The sequence below is a fragment of the Pelobates fuscus genome, chromosome 8 (genome assembly GCF_036172605.1).
Source record: "Pelobates fuscus isolate aPelFus1 chromosome 8, aPelFus1.pri, whole genome shotgun sequence".
Taxonomy (NCBI): Eukaryota; Metazoa; Chordata; class Amphibia; order Anura; family Pelobatidae; genus Pelobates; species Pelobates fuscus.
In genome coordinates, this window is record NC_086324.1 from 165720613 (window position 1) to 165732718 (window position 12106).

The 12106-nt window shown below is 44.8% G+C and overlaps 1 protein-coding gene across 2 annotated transcripts; it reads right to left on the minus strand.

Annotated features, from left to right (window-relative positions):
* Positions 1-3693: 3693 nt before the first annotated feature.
* On the minus strand, positions 3694-10900 carry LOC134571962 (uncharacterized). Of its 2 annotated transcripts, none has more exons than XR_010085219.1 (2): positions 8007-10900; positions 3694-5302 (listed from the first exon to the last, which is right to left on the minus strand). XR_010085219.1 is itself a non-coding variant. In XM_063430690.1 (2 exons), exons 1-2 carry the CDS (start codon positions 9229-9231, stop codon positions 5206-5208), a joined length of 900 nt encoding a protein of 299 aa, XP_063286760.1. In that variant the 5' UTR covers positions 9232-10900; the 3' UTR covers positions 3694-5205. The 2 variants fall into 2 exon arrangements, 1 of the variants encoding a protein (XP_063286760.1); XM_063430690.1 differs by having other exon boundaries at positions 8429-10900.
* Positions 10901-12106: the final 1206 nt, after the last annotated feature.

A 12106-nucleotide genomic window follows, 5' to 3' on the forward strand; every position in this document is an offset into this window, starting at 1 on the left:
CCAGCCCCAGGCCCCTGTGAAGGCCTTCACCTGTATTCCACCGACTCGGTTGCTCAGAGAGGCCGGGTCGTCCCTTCTTCGGGCGCCATGTGGGACTCGGATGTTCTGCCGCCGCCAGCGGCGGGTAAGCCTCCGGCGGTGTGGTCGGTGCCTTGGAGTCTGACTCCATGTGGTCTTCGGCCTGGGAAGGCATTGTGGGCGGCCCTCAGTACCGCGTCCCCGTCGCTGTGGGTAAAGCTCTGGACCGTGAGGCGCATCTTTGGGCCTGGTCAGGACTCCGCTGCTTGTGTGAGGTGGTTTTGTATGTGTTTGGTGCAACCTCTGCTTGTGGGGTCTCGGCTGGTCCCTTTTGCTCTCATATGCAAACTGGCAATTGTTATAGCCCCACCATGTCAGAGGTCTGCTACTTTCGTGTGAGGCCTTGCGTTTAGGGAGGGTGTGAGACTGTACCTCATTTATGCGCCACGAGGTGTTCCGCCATCTTGATATGCCATCTGGGGGGGTTGTGATTGTCGGAGTCACCAAAGGTCGGCGCCCCCCGGCTTTTCTCCCTGCTTTGTGCTTACCGCTGGCTTTAGCGATCTTCTGCAGGGTGATCAGTCTGCGTGGTCCCCGCGGTCTCTTGCGTTGTAGCAGGTTTGTCTGGGTGTTCGGTAGCTTGGGGCGGTCCGCGGGTTCACACGGGCTGGTCTGTGTAGGTGCTGGGTTTGTCGTGTGCTGGTTTGAGGTTAGTGCACTCGCTTGTCGCGCTGCAAGTTGCGCCCAAAATCTGTTGAAGATCAGGTCTAGCTTTGCTTGCGTGATCGCTAGGTGGTCCACTGGCGTGGGATGGCGTGTAGAGTGAGCTGATTGTGGTGTTGAATTGTGTAATAAGGTCGGTTTTAGTTGTGTTGTGTTCTTGGTGTAATGTAATGCATATTTGGCTAGGGGCTGTAGAGAATGTGTGTATAGGGGATATAGTAAGTGTGTGCATGCAGGCTATAGTGTGTGTGTGTGTGTGTGTATATATAGGTGATGTGTTTGTAGAGGTTGTAGAGAGTGTGTGTTTAGGGGTGTAGTATGTGTTTGTTTACAATGAATCTAGTGTGTTTATAAGGGATCCAGAGTGTGTATTTTAGGAATGTAGTGTGTGTGTGTGTATACAGGAGTCTAGTGTGTGTTTGAAGGACCCAGAATGTGTAGGAGATCTAGTGAGTGTGTGTATATAACGGATTCAGAGTGTATAAAGGGATCTAGTGTGTGTATATGATCCAGAGTTGGGTAAGGGATCTAGTGTGTGTCTGGAACGTAATGTGTTTAGGAGTGCAGTATGTGTGTGAGGGGTGCTGTAGTGTGTGTGTGTGTATATATATATATACATATAATATAAATATGTTCAGAAGTATTGTGTGTGTGTGTTTGGTGCAGTGTGTATGTGTGAGGGGTGCAGTCAGGGCCGGATTTTCCTATAGGCTAACTAGGCTTCAGCCTAGGGCCTCAAGATCAAGAGGGGCCTACTTCAAATTGTTAGCAAAATTAAAATTACACTATTCTAAAAACAGTGAACACTAAAACACTGATCTGAAAATAAGGAGAAATTCTACGTATATGATATGACCAGTGGCGTACTAAGGGGGGGTGGGGGGGTGGTCCGCCCCGGGTGACACGTACTAGGGGGGTGCCCGGGGCAGACTGCAATGCCCCTCCTGCCGCAATGTGCAGAGCTGCAGACCATGGATCTCACATGCACTGCCCAATCAGAGCGTTGCCGCGGGTTACCACGGCAACGCTCTGATTGGGTCTCGCGAGATCCATGGTCTGCAGCTCTGCGGAGCTGCAGACCGGAAATGAGGATCACCGGACCACCAGGGACCCCACCGGACCACCAGGGATTTAAGGTAATTTTTTTAGTCACCCCCCCTCTCCTCATCACCCCCTCCCTCTCACAATCACCCCCCCTCCTCATCACCCCCCTCCCTCTCACAATCACCCCCCTCTCCTCATCACCCCCCTCCCTCTCACAATCACCCCCCCTCTCCTCATCACCCCCTCCCTCTCACACTCACCCCCTCTCCTCATCACCCCATCCCTCTCACAATCACCCCCCCTCTTCATCACCCCCCTCCCTCTCACAATCGCCCCCCCTGTCACAATCACCCCATCCCTCTCCAAATCACCCCCCCTCTCCTCATCACCCCCCTCCCTCTCACAATCACCCCCCTCTCCTCATCTCGACTTTGTTTTAATTTATTATCCGTGCCACATTTTTTATAAAGGTTAGTACCAATCACAACATGTTTCATTTAACATATTGATATATATCACAGTAATGATGTATTTTATTGTCTCTTATGTAATTTACAAACTTAAAAATGGGAGGTGAAAGGGCCTCATAAGTGGAATAGCCTAGGGCCTCTTTTCATCTAAATCCGGCCCTGGGTGCAGTGGGTGTCTGTGAGGGATGTAGTGTGTATGTGAAGGGTGCAGTATGTGTGTGTGTGATGGATACTGTTTTTGAGGGGTGCTGTGTGTGATGTGTGGGGGCTGTGTGTAATGTGTGTGTGGGTGCTGTTTATGATGTGTGTGAGGGTGCTGCGTGTAAGGGTGCTGTGTGTGATGGGTGTGAGAGTGTTTTGTGTGAGAGTGCTGTGTGTGATGTGTGTGAGGTTGCTATGCGTGAGAGTGCTGTGTGTGAGAATGCTGTGTGTGATGGGTGTGAGAGTGCTGTGTGTGATGGGTGTGAGAGTGATGTGTGTGAGAGTGCTATGTGTGAGAGTGCTGTGTGATGGGTGTGAGAGTGCTGTGTGTGATGGGTGTGAGAGTGCTGTGTGTGATGTGTGTGAGAGTGCTGTGTGTGAGAGTGCTATGTGTGAGAGTGATGTGTGTGAGAGTGCTGTGTGTGATAGTGCTGTGTGTGATGTGTATGAGAGTGCTGTGTGTGATGTGTGTGGGAGTGCTGCGTGTGATGGGTGTGAGAGTGCTGTGTGTTAATATTAGAAGGGATTGTGTGTTTGGGGGGTAAAAAAATAAAAATAAGCAGGCATTAAATCCCCCTGCCGGCCTCGGCCCATGGCCACCGCGGCCCACCGGCCTGGCTCTATCTTATAGTTAGGATAGCCTTATGCATATCCCACGCATGCTTAAACTCCTTTACTGTGTTAACCTCTACCACTTCAGCTGGAAGGCTATTCCTATTCTATTCAGAGAAACTGCTATGTTTACATAGCAGGGCTAATCCAACCTCTAGCGGCTGTCTTCTTGACAGCCGCTATAGGCGCATCTGCGACACTGGATGCGAAATTTGCATCCAGTGTGCAGAATGTCCATAGGAAAGCATTGAGCATTATCTCCACTCTGGAGCTGATGTCGGCGGAGGAAGCCCGGCACTGGATTAAGGTAAGTAACTGAAGGGGTTTTAACCCCTTTAGCGCCAAGGTAGGGTGGCCCTGAGGGTGAGGGGGGCGGGGGGAGGGGGAGGCGGGAAGGAGTCCTAAGGATGCTATAGTGTCAGGAAAACAAACTTGTTTTCCTGACACTATAGTGATCCTTTAAAGGGACACAGCTGTTGTGCCTAATCATTAAATTCATGAACACCAACATTCAAAAAGTAATAATCAATACCTAATAAGGTTTAAAACGATATTGGCGGGCACACAACTCATTTCGGGATGAGTATCTTAAACTATAGGAAAGAGAAATCACACAGAGACCAAGTTGAATATTAGAATTCACACCACACTTTATTCTCTCATTTAAGTTATCGCATGCATTCACTTCAAACAGCTTAGTATGTAGATATATCAGCTTAAGTATACATCACCATTAGAGTGGTTTGGTTGTCGCTCCGCTGCACACGACTGGGGGAACTCCGGCAGTCAGACTTAGAGGGACCCTCTCTACTGGGAAACAGCAGAGACCAGCAACACGCGTCCGTATTACAGGTGGCTAGTTCTCCAAACCGAGTGCCAAGTTTCTCCGTCTTTTATACGTTTTCTTATCAGTGCAGCCCAGCATGTATTTGTCATGCGCATTAAGTAATCTTTATGGTTGATCAGGCCAGTCATGACCACCCAAGGCCCATGCCAGACACATGCGGACCCTTTCTATAAAGCTATGCCCCTATACTTTTATATTTCTAAACATTGCTGGCACCAAATCCCACTTTTAAGCACGTAGGCCACTTTGGATATTGGCCAGACATGCTATAGAACATTCTATGCTGTGTCATCTTCTTTTTCTTAGTTGAATTTTTTAGTGCGACACAGTTTAAGACAAGTGCCATTTTAGCTATCTATAATAGTTTAATTTGCTCAATAGTGATCAATCAATCATGCTTAATAAAAATTGAATATTATTATCACATTCCATCCCTTGATCACTCAGTGAGCAAAACCTCACACATTTACGCATGCCATTCAGGTTATCAGCAGGGGGCAAGCCCATTTACCCACTGACCCCCAAATATTGTTCCATTCACACCTGGAACCAATTCACGCAATAAAGCTCTCCGAGTCGAGGATCACCTAAGTAAGCCAATTTTAAACAGGATAAACCTGTAGCTCAAACCTTAGGAGATACCTCTTCCCGCTTAACAGTCCTAATCATGAGGGCGATCTGATTTTCTGTAGTGAATATCAAAACTTCTAATTAAACTCTTCTAGCTCTATACTCTCATTTCTTTTTAATCTAGCCACTCTTTGAATGCAGCAAATTGTAATTTTGTAGCATAGATAAATACAAAGTATAAAAAAAAACACACCACACAATTCCTTTTAATATTTTCAACCCAAGTCCTCCTATCCATGATCCCAGGCCAAATGTGCAGTCAAAGTCTTTTGTAGCATTACCCAGCCAGTGTCCTAAGTCATCTGTGGTTAGTGGTGTTCGAAGGCGTTTCTGTATCTCTTCAAAATGATGAAGCTCATGCTTAATTTTCCCTGATTCGTCTTCTATCCGCACACAACATGCCTTGCCTCCTTCTGCTGCAAGCAGGTAATCTAAGGCTATTCTGTTCTGCAAAGCTACCTGTCTAATTTGTTCCTGTTCATTATTAAGTCGGATGAATGTTAGCACATCAAATGATTCGTTTGGCAGCTTAACATAGTTCATTGTCTCAGTTTCATTGTGGCTGAAATAGCCTTCTCCATACAGGCTTGCCCTCGTGTTTGGACAATCATTAGTTAGGTTAATCTTATTTTGATCTCTTTCCATTTCATCTGTGCGGAATCACTCTGGTCCCAACCTCCGATCTCGTCGTTGGTATCTGAACCGACCAAAAGATGTGGAATAAGCTTCATAATAACGGCCAGACCAATGAACTTTCCTGTAAAGATACAACTCATTTTACTCTCTCAAATAACAATTGCCCAAAGGCACATATTCCCATTTATCTTGACCTGACTTGGAGAGTATCACGGTATTGTCATTGCCTGTTGCAATAATGTCTGCTGGTTCTGGGGGACCTTTCTCTGTCCTCACCCAGACTTTGGCCCCTGGATTTAGGTTAGTAGAGCCTTACCCTCATCTCTTCTTACTGTTTGTGAGATGGGGGCTGTTGCTTTGTGTACCTGTCCCTGGTAAATGGGGATGATAACCAATTGGGCTATTCTGTCCCCTTCTTGCACTAGCAAGTCTTGTGGTCCCTGATTTAACAAGAGGACCTTTATTTCTCCTTGCTAATCAGCGTCTATGACCCCTCCCATTACATGTATCCCTTTAAGGGCGAGGCTAGACCTGGGTGCAATTAGTCCAAAGTGTCCCGGGGGTATCTGTATTCCTGTACCTGTGGGGAACATCTGAACTTGCCCTGTTTGAGGTCTTTCTTCCTTTCTGGCTCGAAAGTCTATTCCTGCAGCCTCTGGGGTAGCTCTGTATGGTGCCAAGGCTCCCTCCTCTGTTTCCCAATATGTGATGGTGTTAGTTGCTACATATGGTTTAACTTGTATATTGGGTGCGATCATTCTAGTGAGGGGGGTGTCATGATCTCAGAGTGGTCTATTGTTTAAGATGTCCACAGCTGTAGGCAAGTTATGTCTCCATTTGTGCATGGTCCCTTTACCAAGTTTTCTCAATTGTTGTTTCAACAACCCATTCATCCTTTCAATCAGACCAGCTGCTTGAGGATAATAAGGTATGTGAAATATCCATTCAACATTAAATATAAAGAGAGAGAGAACATAATCTGCCCTAATAGACTGGGATCCTGAATAAATTAGACACTTAAAATCTAACGTTTAATGGATATAATTAAAAAGGTAAAGGGGATAGGGAAAATATATACAGGGGATAATGATATATACAAACAAGAAATAATATAAAGTAGTGCATGCCTTTCACAGAGCTACTTAAAGGACCACTATAGGCAACCAGACCACTCCAGCTTAATGAAGTGGTCTGGGTGCCAGGTCCAGCTAGGGTTAACCCAATTTTTTTATAAACATAGCAGTTTCAGAGAAACTGCTATGTTTATATTAGCGTTAAGCCAGCCCTCAAATCCTCTAGTGGCTGTCTCACTGGCAGCCGCTAGAGGCGCTTGCGATTCTTGCAAGCGTCCATGCTTTCCTATGAGACCGGCTGAATGCGCGCGCAGCTCTTGCCGCGTGTGCGCATTTAGCCGAATGGGAGGAGAGGAGGAGGATCGGAGGAGGAGAGCTCCCCGCCCGGCGCTGGAGAAAGGTAAGTTTTAACCCCTTTCCTCTCCCCAGAGCCCGGCGGGAGGGGGTCCCTGAGGGTGGGGGCACCCTCACGGCACTATAGTGCCAGGAAAACGAGTATGTTTTCCTGGCACTATAGTGGTCCTTTAAACAAAAAGATACTTAGTTATGAAGTACTAACTCCAAAAAAGTAACTATCTGAAAGTATCTAATGTGATAGTAGCTGTTATAGGAAAGGCACAGATCTCTTTAGTAGCAAAGATTTAGATCATAGAGGGAGAAGGGGGAGATCGCCTAAATGTCTAGTTCAGTGAAACTGAACTCGTAGTGAATTCCTATCTCAAACCTCTAATGGCAAATGAAATAAAGAAAAGCAGTGCATATAGTAATCGTATAAGATCTGTAGTATATACTTTTAACGTTAAAGTTTAGAATACTGGGGGATAGCGAGAGAAAATCACTTGTTCTGATCAGTAAGTGTCATGCAATGAAGCCCCAATCTACATAGCGGTTGATTACTTAATCCTAAATTTAGCAGAAATCTATGCCAATTCTAACCGTATTAGTTTAACCCTACAGCTGTGCCTTCAAGGGCACCTAATTCTAAACTGAACTAAGAATTAACAAAAATACCGATAACTAAGATGCACTGTCTGAACTTAACCCTCGCATAACCTCTGGAATAAGGACTGCCTAGCCCCACAAAAAGAAATATCGTCAGCAAATCCGAGGTAAGTATGGGGACCAGGTAGGAGTAGAAGAGGAATGGTTTTAAGCTAAGGGTGACTAGTTCAGCTGAGCCCCGACGCGCGTTTCACCGGTAAGGCGGCTCTTCAAGATCAGAACAAGTGGTTTTCTTGCTATCTCCCAGTATTCTAAACTTTAACACTATAAGTGTATACTACAGATCTTATACGATTGCTATATGCACTGCTTTTCTCTATTTCATTTGCCATTAGAGGTTTAAGATAGGAATTCACTACAAGTTAAGTTTCACTGAGCTAGACATTTAGGCGATCTCCCCCTTCTCCCTCTATGATCTAAATCTTTGTTACTAAAGAGATCTGTGCCTTTCCTATAACAGCTACTATCACATTAGATACTTTCAGATTGTTACTTATTTGGAGTTAGTACTTCATAACTAAGTATATTTTTGTTTAAGTAGCTCTGTGAAAGGCATTCACTACTTTATATAATTTCTTGTTTGTATATATCATTATCCCCTGCCTGGGATTTAAGGTTACTTTACCTTTTTAATTATATGCATTAAACGTTAGATTTTAAGTGTCTAATTTATTCAGGATCCCAGTCTATTAGGGCAGATTATGTTCTCTCTCTCTTTATATTTAACTTGTGTACTAATCATACACTTACAGCTTTTTTTCGTCTCTTTTTGTGAATCCATTCAACATCGTTTTCATTACAAAAGTCTTGTACCAATTTTCCTTTAACGTGAATTTCATTGTCTCTCTGAATCTGTAATGGAAGACCATAGTACTGTATCATTGTTTCCAACATTTTAATAGTATTTATTTGGGTAGCCCTCTTGCAAGGGTGAACCAATAAATACCCTGAATGTATCCACAGCCGTGCATGCATATTGACAATTTTTACTCATAGGAAGTGGACCTATGTAATCCACCTGCCATATTTGCCCTGGCGCTTTTCCTCTTTTTATTTGACCTCGTACCATCCCTGGAACATGTCTATTCTGCTCATGCTGACACACTGGACATTGCAGAATTATTGTTTTAATTAAATCGAGCGGCACTAAAATGCCTCGCTGTTGTGCCCACCTGTGAGTGTCTTTCTCTCCTAAGTGTCCACATTTCTGATGGGCCCAATTAGCCAATCCCAAAAGCGAGTTAGGATTTTCAACAGACGCCTCTGAGATCTTGGCTTTCTCGTCTGCAACAGAGTTAAACAGACGATCCAATGAGTCAGTATTACAGTGAGCATCTACATGAAAGACTTTTACCTCATTTTGGTGTACCATGTCCCATATCTGCTCCCACAAATCTTTTCCCCAGACTTCCTTTGGTTGGATCATGAACTGATGTGACTGCCATGTAGGCAACCACGTAGCCAGTCCATTGGCAACAGACCAGGAATCTGTGTATATATGACAACTTCCAGGCATCTCTTGTTTCAGAGCCTGAAACACTGCATATAACTCTGCATACTGGCTACTTTTTCCCGTTCCTGTAGTAGTCAGAATTTTCTTGGTTTCTGGATTGTAAGACACTGCTTTCCACTGTCTCTCATTGCCAATGTATTTTGCTGAACCATCAGTAAACCAAGCATGTTTTGCTTGATCCTGTGTTAGTTGCGCAAAATACTTCCCCAACTTTACTGGAGATTGCCCTGGCTTGTCTGCTTCTGGCAGATAACCAGGTTCTTGTATCGGCGCATCTGTAATTTTCTCATGTAGTACAGCCGTACCACTATTTCCTGTTTTAGCTCTATCCTGTATGTACCACTTCCATTTTATGATACTGGACTCTTGTGCATGACCTATCCTATGTGTCTTAGGGGAACTAAGTACCCATTGCATGATAGGTATCTCTGGGCGTAAGAACACTCTATGTCCTACTGTCATCTGTTCAGTATCCACCAAGGCCCAATAACAGGCCAAGAGCTGTCTCTCAAAGGGTGTGTACCTCTTTCCTGCCTCGGGTAACTTCCTTGTCCAGAAACCAAGGGGAACCTTAGTCCTTCCTTGTTTCTGCCAAAGGCTCCAATTAGCCTATTGCTGATTTACTGATACATTTAAGTCTATGTCTCCATCTCGTATGGGCCACAGATCAAGGGCTTGTTGGATAGCCTGTTTAGCTCCCTCAAATGAATTCCGTTGCTCTTCTCCCCAATCAAAATCATGTTTTTTCCTGGTTACTTTGTACAAAGGGGAGAGTAACTGACTCAGGTGTGGTATGTGTTGTCTCCAAAAATCAAAGAGACCTAAAAAGCTTTGAGCTTGTTTCTTGCTTTTGGGAGTTTGAAACTCCAGCACTTTTTGTTTAGCTTTTGGAAGGATTTTTCTATGTCCTCCTGTGATCCTGTACTGCTTCATATGTACTTCTTTAGTAGCTGGTGGTAGTTGCACAGTGGGTATTAATTTTCCTACCACCACGGGTCTGGCTGATATATAGGGTTTAGTCTTAAAACTGTAACAGCCATCCCCCAAATGCAAGGTCAATCCTTTAAGGATATCAATTCCAATTATGTATTCAGGTATGGGGACAATTAAAACTGAATACCTCTTTTTTGGCAACTGTCCAATTTTTAGTTCTACCCAGGTCTGAACTGCTTCTGTCCTCTTACCTCCCAGACCTGTGATTACAAAGGGTAATCCAACAAATTTCTTAGGGTTTCCATAAATTAAAGTGGCCTCGGCTCCAGTGTCTACAAGAGCAGTAACCCTTTCAACATTTTTATTCTCCCAGTGAATTTCAACTTTTACATGGGGTCTATGATCTTTTACTGAAAAATCAATCACTGGAGCCTGCCGCACTAGTCAATTACTACAATCTAGGTCTGTCAAATCCAGGTCTCCCGGGTTAGGCAATTCCCTGTGTGTGTATTCCTCAAGTATCTTAAGTACCTCACTACTTGCTGTCTCTTTCTGCAAATTAGGGTACAATGAACTCAGTTTCCTTTCCTCACTTGCTTCTGTCCTTTCCAACAATACAACAAGCTTTTTTAAGTTCTTATCCAATTCCTCCCCAATCTTTCCTAGCAAGCTAACGAACAATCCTCCTCCTGGCAAAAGAGGTGCTGTAGGAATCAAAGTGGGTAGCTTTGGTGGTTCCTGCACCTGTGGAAAGGATGGTGCTTTATCTGGACATCCCCAAGGTGTTGGGGCATCTGTCCGTAGGCTATTTACTTTGACTACTTTCTTATGAAGTCCCTTTAGCTTGTATAGTCTCCAGAGTGTAGGGGTATCTTTTCCATCAATATGTTCTTTACTTACACCCTCTCTGAGGAGAGCCAGGAACATTTCTTTTCTACTTACCCTGTTTTCATTATTTCCATCCTTTGGTGTCCCAGATGGTCTGAATGTTGATGGACCTGGTCTTGGGAAGCCTCCCTCACCAGGGTTCTTGAGTGCCTGGGTCATGGGTGCCCAGTCTGCCAATTCTCTTAATTGCATAATGGCTTCAGTAACCAATTGCAATGAGTTTCCTGTTTGATTTATAAGCAGTGTCATTATTACCTGCTTATATGCTGGAGGGGCAGTCTTTATAATCTTATTTCTCATTTGAACTGTCACAGGCATTTCCATCAGTCTATGCAGTCTGGATAGCCTGTCTGACCATCTCCTGTTTCAGTTTCCTTACTGCATCTGTCAGCCCGCACCATGGTTTGTCATTATCTGGCCAGTCACTGACAGATGGGTACCTCAGTTTCAACCCTATCTGGACAAGCTCAAGGAGGGTTAGTGAAGCCGGATTCCCTTCTATTGCAGGGGGTCCGTTTAACAACACCCTCCTGACATTCTCGTCCTCTGAGATAGTAGCCAACTTTGGTGAGCCTATGGCATCAAGATTAATGCCTCCTGCCCCTGTTTCAGCTAGTCTGACAACCCACTCATCCAGCGGTTCCTTTGACCGCTGTCTGAAGGTTGAAAGAATATCAGCCATCTCTTGCTGTGTATCGTCTTCCATAGAGGTCCTGCTAACTTGCCCCAGGTCAGTGTACTCCAACTTTCTTCTGACCACAGGCAATGCATTTACCCCTTCAGACTCCTCATCTGAGCTCCAGATGTTTCCATCCCAAGTTTCAGGATCCCAATCGGGTCCTACTTGTGCTGAACACGCCTGCATCTTCCTCTTGCTAATCCTACGAATTTCAACCTTTCTCTTGGTTTTTGTTACTTTCAACACAGATTCCCGACTTCTTTTCTGCCACTTATCTTTTGGAATCTTTTGAAGACAAGCAAGAAGGTTAGTAGGCATTTTAAATTCACTTTTTGCACATTCATAGTCACTTTTACCAGATGAACGATCCCATTCACTGGCAATCGATGCATATGGCTCATCTTCCCATCCGGGAATTATGGCGTCATCACCCTGTTTCTTATTCTTTTTAAACATTGTGCAAATTTCCTATGGTTTCATCAGAAAAAAAGTGCACTCCTTGGGGATGTGTGTTCTATGTGTTTATTTAATTTCACTCGGATGTGTACTAATCCAGACGCCTGGTGTCTGGCATATTGTCTTATTCTTCACTCAAGCCTGCCCAGGTGACTATTCTGGCTGCAGGTTTGCGCTCCTCGACCTCACTGGCTTTCTGCACACTCTGTGAAGTGTATAGGGGCGTCTATGATCAAGCCAACAATCTCACACTTTCAGGAACAGCCGTTTCATTCACTTCGCCAGTCAGTACTGGCTTCCAGGACCTGTTAAGGTGCGTAGGTGCACTATTACTGACCAAGCACAATCACCCAGTCGTGTCAAAATCACCCCAAACAATCT